At 63.2% G+C, this 15512-nt stretch overlaps 1 protein-coding gene across 3 annotated transcripts; it reads left to right on the top strand.

Moving 5' to 3' along the window:
• The first annotated feature begins 446 nt into the window (after positions 1–446).
• LOC131398533 (splicing regulator ARVCF) lies at positions 447–14844 on the top strand. 3 transcript variants are annotated; one of them, XM_058532178.1, is made up of 17 exons: positions 447–1878; positions 3169–3327; positions 3522–4048; positions 5043–5542; positions 6193–6376; positions 7238–7355; positions 7784–7955; positions 9664–9735; positions 11017–11144; positions 11457–11607; positions 11901–12099; positions 12171–12282; positions 12380–12470; positions 12826–12879; positions 13330–13415; positions 14023–14142; positions 14574–14843. In XM_058532178.1, exons 2-16 carry the CDS (start codon positions 3205–3207, stop codon positions 14128–14130), a joined length of 2625 nt encoding a protein of 874 aa, XP_058388161.1. In that variant the 5' UTR covers positions 447–1878; positions 3169–3204; the 3' UTR covers positions 14131–14142; positions 14574–14843. The 3 variants fall into 3 exon arrangements, with proteins under 3 accessions (XP_058388161.1, XP_058388160.1, XP_058388158.1); XM_058532177.1 differs by lacking the exon at positions 447–1878 and having other exon boundaries at positions 1886–3327; positions 14601–14844; XM_058532175.1 differs by lacking the exon at positions 447–1878 and having other exon boundaries at positions 1886–3327.
• The last annotated feature ends 668 nt before the right edge of the window (positions 14845–15512 follow it).

Below are 15512 nucleotides of genomic sequence, written 5' to 3'. Positions count from 1 at the left end.
CCTCTTGTTTTGGGCCTCGGACCCAAACACCTGATGCTGTGCCCTTGGAAAGAGACACCAGCTCGGTCACTCAATGTCCCCCAGTGGCAGCCTCGAGATCCCTAAGATCCCGCAGCCCTGCTTTGGCTCCGAGCCCTGGGTGGGGTAAAGAGTCTTGGTTACCTTACAGAGCTGCAAAGCGAAAGGGCTACGCTGGGACTTGGCTTCAGACCATCCTGGGGGGCGGGGTGACAGGAGGACAAAGGAACAAAGGCAATGTCCGCTGGCCAGGAGATGACAGCATGGAAGCCCAGGGCCATGTCGGGTCCTCTCTGCTTTTGTATATGTTCCACATCCTGTAACAGCAAGGCTTTAAATGGCCCACAAGCACACTTTTCACACATGGGGATGTGTGCATGTACGAGGGCCTCTGGCGACAGTGGGTGCTGTTAGGAGAGCACGCAGATTGATGTGCTCGGACCTGTGGGCTGGGCTGGGTGCTCATGCACACGCGTGTACATGTACCTGTCCCTGTGGGAGGGACCAGGTACGTGCATGTGTGTGTCCAGGTCCCTGTCTGCGTCTGTGTGCCCAGGCATGTGTAACGGGGCCGGACCTTCCCATGATCACCAGCTGACTCACGCTCCCGCCCGCCTGCCTGCACGTGTGAAATCATTGCCCATTTTTAGCTCCCTGAGGTCATGTGCCAGCAGGGGCTCTTGGGGCCCCGGGATCCCGCTGCAAGGCTGCCCAGGCTGGGTGTTAGTGGGCGATGCTGCAGGGTTACCAGGCCTTGTTGGGGGCCCCTGGCTCTCCTGGGCCCCCCATCCCCTCATCCCCCCAACTCTGCAATGTCAGACCGTCACCACAGGCTGGAGTGAGAAGAATAAGCTGGGCCTCATAGTGGCATTGAGGTCCAAGATGAGCTTCTCCCTCCTCACTGCCACTGGTTAGCTAGGGAGTAGGGGGCTCTTCTCTGAGAGTTAATATATGCAGATGTATTATTATACTACTATACATTGTAGTCCTAAGGGGCCATGGCCCACCGGCAGTGTCCCCAACACTCCCGGGTCCCCTTAAGTCTGTCTTGCTCCTCCCCTTCCCCCCTCCCCGCACTTGCAGCCCCTGGACCCCAGCAGAGAGAGCTCAGCCCCTGCCACACATTTGCTCCCGCAGTTCCCAAATACAGATGGGGCATCTGAGGCCTTGGCGGCAGTGACAGGCTGTCCCTGAACTTCTTCCTGCTCCAGAACCGTCTCAGCTCCCCAGTGCCCTGAAGTGCAGGCTGCCCTGCATGGCAGCCCACCAGTGTGCCCCCACTCTGGGCCTCAGTTTACTTTTCTTTCCCTGAGAACAGTGTTTCTCCTTCCTGGCCAGGTCCCCAACAGGCATTCCACGCACATCCCAAGACTGAGAAGGTGGTAACCAAGGCCACCTGAGGGGTGAGGTGTGACTGAAAGGCTTTGCAAAATTGCCTTCCCTGTGGGTGCCTGAGGTTCCCAATTAGGAGACTGTGAGGTCCAGGTGAATGCCGCCCCTCTGTCAGGCGTCTTTCCCTTTTCATAAAATCACGAGTTGTCCTCTGAGGCCCTGCTTCTGGGAGAGGGGGTTGCATTCTGTGGCCTCTTTCTTCCTGTGTCACCAGAGCCCAAGGGATGCTCCTGTCCTAACATGTTGGTGCAGGCCTCTTCCTGGACCCCTGAAGAGGCTGCAGGAGCCTAGAACCTCAACACCTCTTGCAGCTCCAGGGGTCAAGCATTCCTTCAGGACAGGACTTCAACCTGGGGAAGCTTCCCGCCCTGGGGTCTGCAGGAGGCAGGCCCTGCAGGCAGCTCTGGGCGCCTTGCACAGCTCCCAAGCCTAAGGACAGGAGCAGAGTAGGGCTCCGATGCCAGGCAGGTGAGGATGTGAGCTGCTGGCCTTCCCTGGGCTCTCCTCTGCGTTTGTGCAGGCCTCGGGGCCAGGGGCCTGGGCAAGGGACCCATCCTGCAAGGCACAGGGCCTGGGCTGTGGAGCAGGGCCTGTCCTCCTGCTGACCCCGCCCTGGCTGCCTGCCCACCTTGGCTGGGATTTCATCCCCTACCCATCCTGGCCAGATGCTGATCCCAGGACGTTGGTGCTGTGCAGGGGACCCACCTGGTCAGAAGCCAGGGGTAGACTGTGGCTCTCGGACTCCTGTGCCACTCAGCGCAGCAGGGCTCTGGCCTAGCTCTGCTGTGGGCCAGTCTGTCCTCTTTGAGCCTCAGTTTCTCCACTGGCCGGTAGGCATGTGGACCTTAGAAAGCCCTCTGTCCAGAGATCGTCTTGCCTGGAATTCCCCATGGTCATACCCTACAGGGACCGGATGGCAAGGGGAGCCACAGGTTGAGAATGAGGCAAGTGGCCAAGAGCCGAGGAGACCAGGGGAGTGTGCAGGGAGAGGACACAGGATTCCTGTCAAGGACCAGCTGGGTCCCCTCGGCCTGAATCTACCCTCTCTGGGCCCTGATATGACACCCAGGGTCTTGGTGGGGAACACTGGCCACTGGCCCGAGCGAGGTAGGGCCAGGCTGTGCCCATCAATACCCCAAGAGTGTCCGGGCTGGAAGGAGCGAGGGTGTGTTGGTGCTCTGAGCGTACAGGGCATTCTGGAAGCTGAGTATTTCTGTCCCATGAGGGCGTCTGGCTGGCCTTGGGGACGGCAGGAGCCTAGGTGTGCTCCAGGGAGTCAGCGCGCGGTGCTGCAACTGTCCCCCCAAGGCCTCTGCACCACGGTTTCTGGGGCGAGGCAGGGAGGAGGCCCAGACACCAGGAGGGCCCAGCCAGCGGTGGCGAGCAGTGTTGGGAGAGCATCCTCCCGGCCTCCAGAAGCCTGTGGCAGCCAGACCCTGGAACTCAGACAGGGCTGCCTAAGACTGCACCACTGGGGTCCAGGGCCTTATTTGCCAGCTCATCCCGCGGAGGCCCTGGAATGGGGGGACACGTCTCCAGGGCCCCATGAGATGGGGCGATAGGGCAAGGTCAGCCCCTCGGCACTTAGAGGCAGGAACATGCTACTGCCTTCACCAGCTGGGGCTGAGACAGCCCTGGGGTCGGTGGGTTCCAGGGCAGGGAAGGAGGCCCTCTGGCGTCCAGGCCAGCGCGAGCATCGGCACTCCAGGGCAGGGTGAGCAGTGGGTCCTTCCACTGATGCCCACCCCCTTCACCCAGGAGCAGAGCCCGGGCAGCCAGGCCTCACTGGCCACCATGCCGGAGGCACCCGAAGTGCTGGAGGAGACAGTGACAGTGGAGGAGGACCCTGGCACACCCACCTCCCATGTGTCCATTGTCACATCAGAAGACGGCACTACCCGGCGCACTGAGACCAAGGTACGACCGGGCCCAGGCAGCGGGCATGTCGGCTTTGCAGCCGCAGTTGTCCTGTTTGCTGAGTGGGCGCCTGTCCCGGCCTCCCAGGGGCTGCCCATTGTTTGGGTGGAAAACTGAGGCCACCTTGGCCCCACTGGGGCAGTGTCTGAGCCCCTTGGGCTGCCCAGCCCACTGGCCATCCGCTTACCCACCAGGTCACCAAGACAGTCAAGACGGTGACCACACGAACAGTGCGCCAGGTGCCTGTGGGCCCAGACGGCCTCCCCCTGTTGGATGGCGGCCCCCCACTAGGCCCCTTTGCCGATGGCCCCCTGGACCGGCACTTCTTGCTGCTCGGGGGAGGCCCGGCAGCCACACTCTCCCGTGCCTACCTCAGCAGCGGGAGCGGCTTTCCCGAAGGCCCCGAGACCCGTGACGTCCCCAGCTATGGCAGCCTGTCCCGTGGGCTGGGCGTGCGGCCCTCGCATGGTGGCCCCCTTGGCCCAGGCCCTGGTGATGGCTGCTTCACACTGCCTGGCCGCTGTGAGGCCTTCCCCATGGGCCCTGAGCCTGTGCCACCAGCTGGCCGCTCCCAGCCTGAGCGCTTCCAGGCAGAGCCCTATGGCTTGGAGGATGACACGCGCAGCCTGGCTGCTGACGACGAGGGTGGCCCGGACCTGGAGCCTGACTATGGCACCACCATGAGAAGGAGGCCTGACTGTGGGCGGGGCCTTCGCACCAGGTGAGTACTTTGTGCCCTGCCTCCGCCTCCAGGAAGTCTGCCTTCCATTCCTCTGCCACAGAGTACCCCACAGGTAGTCTAGCTGCTGAGGCCAAGTTAGTCATGCACACATTAGTTTGAGTTGGCCTCGCCTCTTCTCAAGGACAGCAACAAGGGAAGGCTTTGGGATGGTGAACGTTGTACTGGGCACCGTCCCTGCGGTCTGGGGCATGAGAGAAGCTGGTGATGGTGCCTGACACTTGCTCCAGCCAGATGGCCATGAAGACACGAGCACAAGAGGCTCAGGGCGTTTCTCTGAGCTGGAGGCCCCAGCCTCTCCCCAGGACTCAGTTTCCCCCATGCTCAGTAGCAACCAGAACCCATGCCCCCCGGCCCTTCCTGGCGCTGCCTCTGGTTCTGTCCTCTCTGCCCTCAGGTTCACTGTCTATAGAGTGGGAACATGACCACAGCCTGGGTCTGGATTATGCTGCATGACCATGGGCTAGACACCTGATACCTCCTGGCCGCAATCCTTCCCCTAGGAAGCAGATTTGATGGTGACAGCCCACAAGGACATGTTGTGCCCTGGGGGACTAGTGGCCTGAATGCCCTTCAGATCCTCTCACCAGGATGGCCATTTGCAGGGAAGGTCACCTCCTGCCCCCACATCCTGGCACCAGCCAGACATGTGCCTTATGGGAAGGTGGCACCCCCAGTTGTGGACAAATGTTTCATAGAAATACATTTAGCTCAGAGTCGGGGAACACTGCCTGGTGGTGGGAGTGAGTGAACTCTCTGTCTGGGAGGGATACAAGCCGTATGACGATTGGCTGGGATTTGGCTCTGTCGTTGGCTCTGAGCCAGTTCTTGCTGGGCGGGGTCTGACTCTCAGCACCCACCCAGTGCTTGGGGACAGTGCTCTAGGCCCAGCCCCTGCCTCCATAGGTTCATGGTCCCCTGGGGCAGGGCTGGCAGCCGCCGAGAAGGCGTTCCAATGCCCTGCTCTCCTGCACAGGGCCCGTGAGGACGTGGCGGATGATGGCGGCGAGCTGATGGAGGAGCGGCCCCCGTTCCCGGCCATGACTGCACCCCTCGCCCAGCCAGAACGGGGCAGCCTGGGTAGCCTGGACCGGGTGGTGCGGCACTCACCTTCAGTTGACAGTGCCCGCAAGGAGCCGCGCTGGCGGGACCCGGAGCTGCCTGAGGTTCTGGCCATGCTGCAGCACCCTGTGGACCCCGTGAAGGCCAACGCGGCCGCCTACCTGCAGCACCTGTGCTTCGAGAACGAGGGTGTCAAGCGTCGTGTGCGGCAGCTGCGGGGGCTGCCTCTGCTTGTGGCCCTGCTGGACCACCCGAGGGCGGAGGTGCGGCGACGGGCCTGCGGGGCTCTGCGGAACCTCTCCTATGGCCGAGACACCGACAACAAGGCTGCCATCCGGGACTGCGGCGGCGTGCCCGCCTTGGTGCGCCTGCTGCGGGCCGCTCGAGACAACGAGGTCCGCGAGCTCGTCACAGGTGAGTGGCATCCAGCTGCCCTGCATCCCCCAGGAAGAGAGGAGAGCAGGGCTCGGCCAGGGAAAGCACCCCATTTAGTCAGGCGTCCCAGCTGCCGGGGCAGGTTCCCAGTCTCTCTGCCTCTGACTTCGCTGCCACAGGTGGGGCTGGTGCCGGGCTCCTCAGGAGGCCCCCTCCTCACCTGGCCCCATGTCCCCATGACAACTCCTCCGGGTCCAGCATCCCTGGTCCCACCCCCAACAGGGCAGTGGTGGAGATTGTGCCTTGTGGGACCCAAGTGGCCAGGCAGGGTCACGTGACCGCCTCTTGGCATGGCCCCAGGAGTGGTAGTCCCACCTGCCCACGTGGCTGGGAAGGGGTGAGGAAGAGAAGGCACCTACTGTGTCCAGCCCCAGGTCCTTGCCAGTCCCTCCTCTGCATCCCATTCCCTCTGGGGCTCCCTCCCCAGCCGGGAGCTGCTGCTGGGCGCTATGTGCATGTCTTGCCCGGGCCAGGGCGGGCTCCTAGGGCCTCTCATGGCTTTCGTCACTACTACCTTCTGGTGTGAGCTGGGACACGCAGAGGGTGGGGCGGGTCCTGAGTGGGGTCAGGTGGGGAGGAAAGGAGGGCAGTGCCGTGGTCAGCACTGGCTGGTCGGTGGCACCCTACAGGCACACTCTGGAACCTGTCATCTTATGAGCCCCTGAAGATGGTCATCATTGATCACGGCTTGCAGACGCTGACCCATGAGGTCATTGTGCCCCACTCGGGGTGGGAGCGCGAGCCCAACGAGGACTCTAAGCCACGGGATGCCGAGTGGACAACTGTCTTCAAGAACACGTCAGGCTGCTTGAGGTGTGGGGGCCAGGCTCGGGCACTCCCCACGCAGCCGCCCAGGGCTATTCTCTGTCAAGGGGGCAGGAGCCGGCACCAGAGCCTGCGTGCACACCTGGGGACAGCTGTCCTGGGGACTCCCACGTCCTCGTGTCCCAGATAACATGGAAGATGGCTAGCCGCCCCAGTCTTAGGAGCTTCAGAGCTATGTCACAATTTCTGTCGAGTCCTGAGAAAGGGGCCTAACTGGGGCTGTACTCATCCCCCAGGGCAGCCTCTGGACAAAGTCCGCCACCCTCTCAGGGGGTACCCCACAGCTCCAGTCCTACCCAGCTTCCACCCACTTTCCCATCACTGACGTCCAGGGGAGGGGGAGCCAGGACCCTCGTCTCTAGTCTGCCTTGGAGGCCTCATCCCACCTCCTTTTGACCTTTGCCCTCCCCTTCCTTCCCTGGGAGGCCCTGCAGAGACCACACAGGCAGTCCTGGGTCCCCATGGTCCTGCATGTCCACCGGGACGTGCTCCCATGGCCCTACAGAGTCTCAACCTCGGCAAGGCGGAGCCCAGAGCTGCCACTCAGGCAAGGGAAGCGCAGAGTTGCCTGTGCAGGGATTCAGGTCTCTGGACCCACTTCTGTCTCTTTCCAATTCAGCTGGGAGTCAGGGAAGCCAGGTGCCAGGCAGGGGCTACCTCCTGGGGTCCCAGTGGTCAGGCCACCACTGCTCCACATTCACTATGCTCCAGGCTGGTGTCATCTGCCCGCAGCCCCAACAGGGTGATGTCAGAGCTGTTTTGCAGATGAAGACAAGACCCCGAGGCCAGGTGGGGCCGGGGGAGTTCCCGTGGGAGCTGGGGTCACGGGGATTGCTCTTGGCCACCCAGGAACGTGAGCTCGGATGGTGTGGAAGCCCGGCGGCGGCTCCGGGAGTGTGAAGGGCTGGTGGACGCACTCCTGCACGCCCTGCAGTCGGCCGTGGGCAGGAAGGACACGGACAACAAGGTGGGCGGGGCAGGGCGGGTCCAGGAGATACCTCTCGGGCAGGATCAGTTTCAGCCTCCCACAGAGAGTTGGGGAGAAGGAGCAGGAACGGGGCCCAGGGGGCCTGAACCGTCTGGGTAGCACAGAGGGGCACAGGCATGCAGGTCTGTGGCAGTGCCCTGGGCATGGGCCACCTTGTAGTGGCCACAGTGTGCAGTGGGCTTGCCATGGAGCCCCAGACGAGGTCCTACATACAGTAGGCATTCCACCCTTTTTCTCCCTGGGCCCCTCCCTGGGGGTGCTCACCTGTGTGGGCCCCCTAGGTTAGGCTTCCCTGTCTACACTCCTGGTCCCCTCCACGCGTGCTGGATGGGGCCATTCTTCCCTGGGAGGGTCAGCTGTCCCCAAGCCCACCTGGCCCTGCCCCACCAGCTTTCCTCTCCCCACAGTCTGTGGAGAACTGCGTCTGCATCATGCGGAACCTGTCCTACCACGTGCATAAGGAGGTACCCGGGGCTGAAAGGTACCAGGAGGCTGAGCCTGGGCCCCCGGGGAGTGCTGCGGGCCCCCAGCGCCTGAGGCGGGATGACGCCGGCTGCTTCAGTGGCAAGAAGGCCAAAGGTGTGTGAGTAGGACTGGGGTATCACTCTAGGAGGCTCTCCACACCCATGGCAGGCAGTCCTGCCTGGAGCCTGGAGCCCAGGCCTCCTGGAGGCCAGAGGCCACCTGGTCAGCTCCCGATGGGCAGGCGGGGAAGCAGGGAGCCAGGGAGGGTGTGCCACTCTGGGGCACACAGCAGACAGGCACCGCCTTCCCTCATCTGCACTGTGGGGCCCCCAGGGGAGGGCAGGAGGGACCCCAGGTGGTGTCTCTGTTAGTGCCTGGACCCGGTTCCTCAGCTCTGGGAAGGTTCTGTAGGCCCAAGTTGGGAAAGTGCTGAAGAGGATGCTGCCTCCTGGCGTTTGCAAAGCACCTGAAGACCTGAGAAGCCCTGAGGGCAGCACCCTCCCACCTTTACACCATCCACACCGCATTTGCCAGGTGCACGTTCCAGGGACCTACATTCCCTGGCACCTATCAGGTGGAGTCTGTGCACCGCCTTTACCTGCCCACCCATGTGGGTCTGTTCCGACCGCAGGCCTCCCCCTCCCTGCCCTACTTGTGGGCATTCGGTCCTCAGAAGTAATCGGGGTGAGGTTCCATGGCTGCCTGCTCAACCTAGGGTGTTGGAATTCGAGGCCTCCTGGGAGGGCATAGGGGGTGCTGCCCGCTCAGGTTCGTCTCCTCTCTCCTGTGCTTCCTCCGGCTGCCCAGAGGAGTGGTTCCATCAAGGTGAGTCCCTGTTTGTCCTGCTGTCCAGGCCTGGCGGGTGCAGTGGGCACCAGGGAGGCACCCTCCACCCCATTGCTCAGACAGTCGTCTCCATGACAACTACAGGGTGTTCCAGCCTCAGGGCCCTGCCCCATCCCCTGTCCTGTCTCTGGGCAGCCATCTCCATGACAACTGTGTGGACGTGACAACGGCAGGAATGTCAGCCCTGGATTGGTTGGGAGGCCAAGGGGCTGTCCCTCTGTAACCTCAGACTCTTTCCCAGTGCTGGGCCTGGAGCTGGGGCAGAGCCAAGGGTGGGTAGGGCCTGGGGTGTGTCTGTCCCCAGGGGCACTAGGGAGCAGAGTCTGCCCCTCCGTGTGGCACAGAGGGACCAGACAAAGGCCCCATGGGACTGGGCAGGGCAGGGGCTCAGATCATCTGCACTCAGCTCTGCTGCCTTCCAAAGGAGGAGAGGCTCCCTCAGCTGAGATGGGGAGGGCAGCTGGAAGGTAGTGAGCTCCACCTGAGGGTGGAGGTCTCTCCTAGCCAGCAGATCCTGAGACTGGGTTGTGGCCCCAGATGGGCAAGTTTCCCCGTGGGTGGGACTTTTGGCTCCAGCCCTGCCTTGCTGTGCAACCAGGCACGTCCTGTCCCTGCCAGCCCTTGGCTTCCATGTCTGTACCTACCTGCCACCCAGCCTGGGCTGCTGGCTCTGGGCAGCTGCAAGGAGGCCTTTGGGGGGTCTGCAGTGCAGCTCCCAGTACCTGGTGGGAGATGAGTCTTCACTGCTGGGGGCAGGGCTGGGACATCCCTAGGCCCCACTGCCACCACTGCCTTCCCCTGGCGACCTACCTGCCCGAACACAGAATGGTGTTCTGCTCTCAGGGCCTTGTGGTGCCCAGTCCTGGACATAGTGGTACTTTCTGGGCTCTGGGCAGGAAAGTGCTGTGCCCAGCCCTCCTGACACACACCTGCCCCCGTAGGGTCCACCTTACCTCCCCCTGCTCTTCTGTTCCAGGGAAGAAGGATGGTGAGATGGACCGGAAATTTGACACGCTGGACCTGCCCAAGCAAAATGAGTCCGCCAAAGGTGAGTGGGCGGAGGCGGAGTTCAGGCCTAGGCCTATCCAGGTGTGAAGCTTTGTGCCACCACGCAGGCCTGAAGGGTCTTGGAGATCCGATGGGGAAACTGAGGCCCACAGGTGTGGGGTTCCTGGGGGACCATCCAGTCCCTGGGCACCTGCTGAGGGTTCAGAATCAGTCAGTACTATGGGTCACTTCAGGCAGGGTGGGGCGACAGAGGCACAGAGAGGCCAGGTGCTTGCCGGGTCACGGGCTGGCGGGGATTGGAGCCAGGTCCTCAGTGAAGGGCAGGGGCTGGCTGGGCAGGGCCTCTGGTGTCAGTCAAGGAGCTCGGGTTTATTCCAAAGGAGCTGGGAGGGTTGCAGTCAGATCCACTACAGAGGCCGGGCCAGGAGATGACCCTGACTCATGCGGGGCAGAGTGGTGCATCGTTCTTGTCCTGCGTGTCTATGGAGTCCTGCTGTGTGTTGGCACCCTTCTGTGCACTAGGAATCTGGCCTGAGTAAGTGAGGTCCGTCCTGGTGAACGCCAGGCCACAGCCCACCCTGCAAGCCCAGATGCCCCCAAGCAGGGTGGAAGGGCCCAGCCGTGGGAAGTCTAGTGGGAAGCATCATACGCAGAGGGACTAGCCTGTGCAAACACCCTGAGGGAGGGACACCCTGAGGGGGGAACGTGCTTGGGGCATTTGGGGAACGGGAAGCCCAGTGAGGCTGGAATGGAGGGAGCAGAGACAACATGAGGATGGGGGAGGAGCACAGGGACAGAGAAGAGGGAGATGTGTCTGGGCACAGACACATGTGGAAGACTCCTCGGCCCTCACCTCTGGAGCGTCATGGGCTAACTGCTGCCAAGGCAGGGCCTCAGTTGATGAGAGACCAGGAGCTGTTGAGCTTCTCAGACAGGGAGGGCGGGCCCTGTTGCTAGGGAGTTTGAGTTGGATTGCTAGGGGAGCAGCCCTGGTTGCTCCCTCCCTCCCCACGCCAGGCCTCCTGGATGCTCCACTGCCAGGCAGGTCTAATCCCATTTCTTTGGCAGCAGGGTCAAGGGCAGAACGACCTCACCCAAACCCACTGCCTCCTCACTGAGCCTGTTCCTCTGTGAATGGGAATGCTTTTCCTCTTGGGTGGCCATAGGGTGCGAATACACCGGTGTTCAACATTCCCTGCCTGCATCCCACCCATTCCTGAGCCCCAGCTCACCCTTGCCCTGGGAGCACTGACTCTAGGAGTGGGGAGAGGGAGTGATGGGGAGGTCTGGGTGACTGTGGGCGCCGGTGCCCTGTGCCCAGGCTTTGAGCTGCTGTACCAGCCTGAGGTCGTCCGCCTCTACCTCTCCCTCCTCACCGAGAGCCGTAACTTCAACACCCTGGAGGCCGCTGCAGGCGCCCTGCAGAACCTCAGCGCCGGCAACTGGACGGTGAGAGACCGGGTCTGGCAGGGAGGGGACAGAGGGAATCCGAGGCACCTCATTGGTCTCTGCCCCTGCCCTTGCCCAGGCTGGGAGGGAGGAGTTGGGACACAGCGCCTCCCCAAGGTCCAGGAGGTTCAGGGCGCAAGGACTGCAAGCGTTGCACCCTGGGCAGTGGGGGTGGAATTGAGCTGCTGGGGTAGGGCTTCCTCAGGAGGGTCCAGCTGGAGGGAGCAGTCAGGGCTCAGGTGGGAGAGTGCCCGGCAGGTGCAGCGCAGCCTCGCGTGCTGAGCACACTCCCTGCCGCCTCCACGGCTGCAGTGGGCCACGTACATCCGCGCCACGGTGCGCAAGGAGCGCGGGCTGCCGGTGCTCGTGGAGCTGCTGCAGTCCGAGACTGACAAGGTGGTGCGCGCTGTCGCCATCGCCCTGCGCAACCTCTCGCTGGACCGGCGCAACAAGGACCTCATCGGTGAGGGCGGCGGCGGGGCGAGCCGGGAAGCGGAACTGGGCGGGCTGCTCGGGGTCCCCGCCAGCGGGGCTGGAGGATAGGTGATTCAGGCGTCTGGCCGACCAGGCGCTCGTCCCAGCTGCGGGAGCTAGTGTCTTCCTGAACCGTCCCAAGGCCTCGCCCCCTGCGCACGGGGTCATCACGGGCATGACCCGGGCATCCTGGAGCTCCAGGCGGGGCGCCCCTCACCCGAATCCCGCCCCTTCCCGCAGGGGCGGGCAGAGGCCTGTCCTAGCACCCGACCCTGCCTTCAGGGAGCTACGCCATGGCCGAACTGGTGCAGAACGTGCGCGATGCGCAGGCTCCGGCGCGATCCGGGGCCCGCCTGGAAGAGGACACGGTGGTGGCAGTGCTCAACACCATCCACGAGATAGTGTCCGACAGCCTGGACAACGCGCGCTCGCTACTGCAGGCCCGTGGCGTGCCCACGCTGGTGGCACTTAGCGCCGCCAGGTGAGCCCGGGGCCTGGAATGGGCGGGGCCTGAGGAGGGCGGGGCGGACGCTGACTCCCGGCCTCCCGCAGCCAATCGGTGCGCGAGGCGAAAGCTGCGTCCCACGTGCTGCAGACCGTGTGGAGCTACAAGGAGTTGCGAGGTGCTCTGCAGAAGGATGGTTGGACCAAGGCGCGCTTCCAGGTGCGGCCTGCCCGGCCTCTCCTCTCTTACCTCGTCAGGCTGGGTCCCCCCAGGGAGCATCCGTGACCGCAACATCTGTTTTATGCCCCCCGCCCAGTCAGCTGCTGCTAACGCCAAGGGGCCGAAGGGAGCACCGAGTCCCGGAGGCTTCGATGACAGCACACTGCCGTTGGTGGACAAGAGCCTTGGTGAGGCCCGGGTGGGGGCGTGGGAACCGTCCGTGAGGTTCAAAAGTGGCTCCTCCATCCAGGTGCACTGGTGGTGACAAGGTGGAGGAAGGAAAAGGCCTTTTTCTGGGAGGATGGCCCCAGGGTGGGGGTCCCCTTTCCCTGCTAGGTTTCCTCCTAGATCCTCTCCACTGGTGGCATCCACATGGGCACCCAGTTAGGGGTGGTGGTGCCAGCGGGCAGAGGCCCAGGGAAAGGGTGCAAAGATGTCAGTAACAGCACCCAAGGTCGCTGAGGCCAACCCTGCCATGCGTTTGTCCGCCCTGGTCCCCCTGCCACTGCTTGCAGCCAGCCAGCGCCTACTCTTGCCTTGCAGAGGGTGAGAAGCCAGGCAGCGGGGACGTGATCCCCATGGAGGCGCTTGGCCCAGGTGAGTGCAGGTGCGGGTCACTTGTTTCTAGTGTGGGGAAGTAAGAGGGGGCTCGAGATGGGCCAGGTGGTTTGCCCTGTGTCTTTGGAGCTGGGAAGGCCTTCCAAGGAGGTGCTGATTGGAAAAGACATTTGGTTTAGGGGTGCTCAGGGAGTAGGGGCGAAGCAGGGAGGGTGGTGCCCAGCTAGAGTCTCTAGTCAGCCAGCTGAGGGGAGGCTGCAGAGTTCTGAGTCGACATGGGCGATCAAGGGAGAGCCTGCAAGGCCCACGCCTCGGTCAGGCAGGTGTTGTGAGAAGACCTGGCACAGGTGTCCAGGATGGGGCTGGGCTGGGCAGTGGGGGCCCCTCCAGATGCGCCCGTCCCAGAGGCTCCCTGCGCCTGGGCTGAGAGGGAGACTGCCTCCAGCAGTGCCTGCCCCTCAGAGTTCCCCTTGTGCCTGTACCCCATAGATGGGTACTCCACCGTGGACCGGAGAGAGCGGAGGGCTCGAGGCAGTGACCCTACAGGGGAGGCCTCTGAGAAGGAACCATTGAAAGTAAGTGACTGTGGGCAGGTGCCCAGGGAGGTGGCATGTCTAGCGGTTGCCTGGAGAGGGGCCCAGACAAGACACTGAGCTTGGTCTGGGGTCGGCCTAGGGTGGTGCTCACCTGCAGGGCAGCTGGGCTGGGAGACGGAGCCCCAGGAGCATTCCCTTCTCATATTGAGCAGACTCCTTGGGAACCTCACATTGCAGTTATCTGTGGGTGTGGGTGGTTAGAAGTTACCAACTGGGAGCCAGGGGCGCGGGACAGAGGGCGCTACCCTGAACGATGTACTGGGCAGGGGAGTCTGAGCAAGCGTGTCTGCACCCTTCTCTGCATGTGTGTGCGTAGGCAAGGGCCTGCCCTGGTCTTGCCTCCATGGCAGCACCTGTCACCTGTTCTGCACCAATCCCTGGGCCTTGGGCACAGCCCTCTGTGCATCCTCAAGTCACTGCATCTGTAGGAGCCCCACTGCCTCACCTCCCCTCCCTCTCAACCTCCCCTCATGCCCCCCCCAGCTCGGACCCAACCAAATGACCAGTGTAGCCCGATCCATCACTTCTGACTAACCTGCTCTGTTCTGCCTCTAATGCTCTCTTGCCCACCGCTCCTCTGCTGCAGCCCGACCCCGGGAGGAAGGCCCCTCCTCCTGGGCCCAGCAGGCCGGCGGTCAGGCTGATGGACGCCGTGGGGGACTCTAGGCCTCAGCCCGTTGACTCCTGGGTCTAGCTTGCATGCCTGGTACGTTCTCTCCTCTGGTTCTTCGTCCCATCCATTCCCCTCCTTAGGGCAGGGGCTTCTCGTTAATCTCTGCTGGCTGCATGCTCTGCTCGCCCTGTGCGCTCCCTTTGGGACCCCGGCTGCGGCAGCCCAAGGCCCATCTGAGGGAAAGGCAGGCTGAGGTCTGAGAGGGGGAGGCCTCCCTGGGCCTGCAGCCCAGCTCAGGCACTGTGCCATCAGGGTCCAGAGAACATGGAGCCAGAGCAGGGATGGTGCCCCCACACCTTCAAATGCCCCAGGCACAGGGCCCTGTAGGACCAGGAAGTCGGGATTGGCCCACGCCACCCACAGCAGCTATCTTGTCCACGCCTCTGTTCACCTAGTGTGTGGAGGCGGCCGCCTAGCCCCCCGGCCGTCCTGCTCAGCCTTCTCCATCCCGTCTCCCTCCTCAGGGCCCGAGCCCAGTCTTCTGTTCTTAGGGACCGGATCACGAAAAGAAGGGAGCTCCAGGGCCGGCCTGTGCAGACCCTGCCGCAGAGCTGGGAGCCCCCTGGTGGCAGCGGTTGGCGGGGCCTCTGGCCAGGGAGTCAGGGCCGGACATTCTGGACACGCCCCCTGGCCGCCCCCTCGCTCCCTCCCTCCTAACTCCCTAGGCCTGCTTAGCTGTTTACTGACTTGGTGCTGTGAGTGAGAGAGAGAGAGAGAGGGAGAGAAGGCGGTGGGGATGCGGGGGCGGGGCCCAGGGCGGCGGCAGCAGAGGGCGCCTGGCTTTGCTTTGGGGCCAATGGAATTGGGGAGTGTGCCCCATCGTGTGCTGTGCTGTGGAGGAGCAGGGCGCGCGGCCCTGGGGACAGGCGGCCGTGCAGGGAGGGGCTCGGGGAAGGAGTTTGACTCCAGAGGGTGGAGGGGGTACCCTGGGCTCGGAGGCCCACCCGCATGGCAGGCAGACCAGGAATATGGGGTGCCCAGGGGGCCGGCCTGGAGAGGCTTTGGAGGCAGTGAGATGGGGGTCAGGCTGTGCGGCCCCCACCCTGCCCTTGATGCCTGGAACCCCGGTGCAGGGCAGGCCCTCCCCAGCGCCCCTGTCGGCAGGAGCCCTGAGTGGGCCTCCAGGACTGACCTTCCGCAGCAGTGGGGGACTGCTGTTCAGTGCCTGCTGTTTGTGACTTAAGATCAGAAGAACGCTGAAAAGGCATTGAAAACAAACCCAAAATAAGATCGTATTGGTAAACACCTAAATTTTTGTAAGAAAATTCAAAAATTAAAAAAAACCACCAAGGAAGTTCTGTCTTTGTGCCTCAGATCTCTCACCACACGCTGCTCGCTCCTCCGTTTGCCTGGTGGGAGTGGGCGGAGGTGGCCCCTGGGTGTCCCTCTGCTGTGTCAGCGGG

The sequence above is a fragment of the Diceros bicornis genome, chromosome 35, assembly GCF_020826845.1.
Source record: "Diceros bicornis minor isolate mBicDic1 chromosome 35, mDicBic1.mat.cur, whole genome shotgun sequence".
Lineage (NCBI taxonomy): Eukaryota > Metazoa > Chordata > Mammalia > Perissodactyla > Rhinocerotidae > Diceros > Diceros bicornis.
The sequence above is the reverse complement of the archived record's forward strand: the minus strand, read 5'-3'. Positions and strand labels throughout refer to the sequence as shown.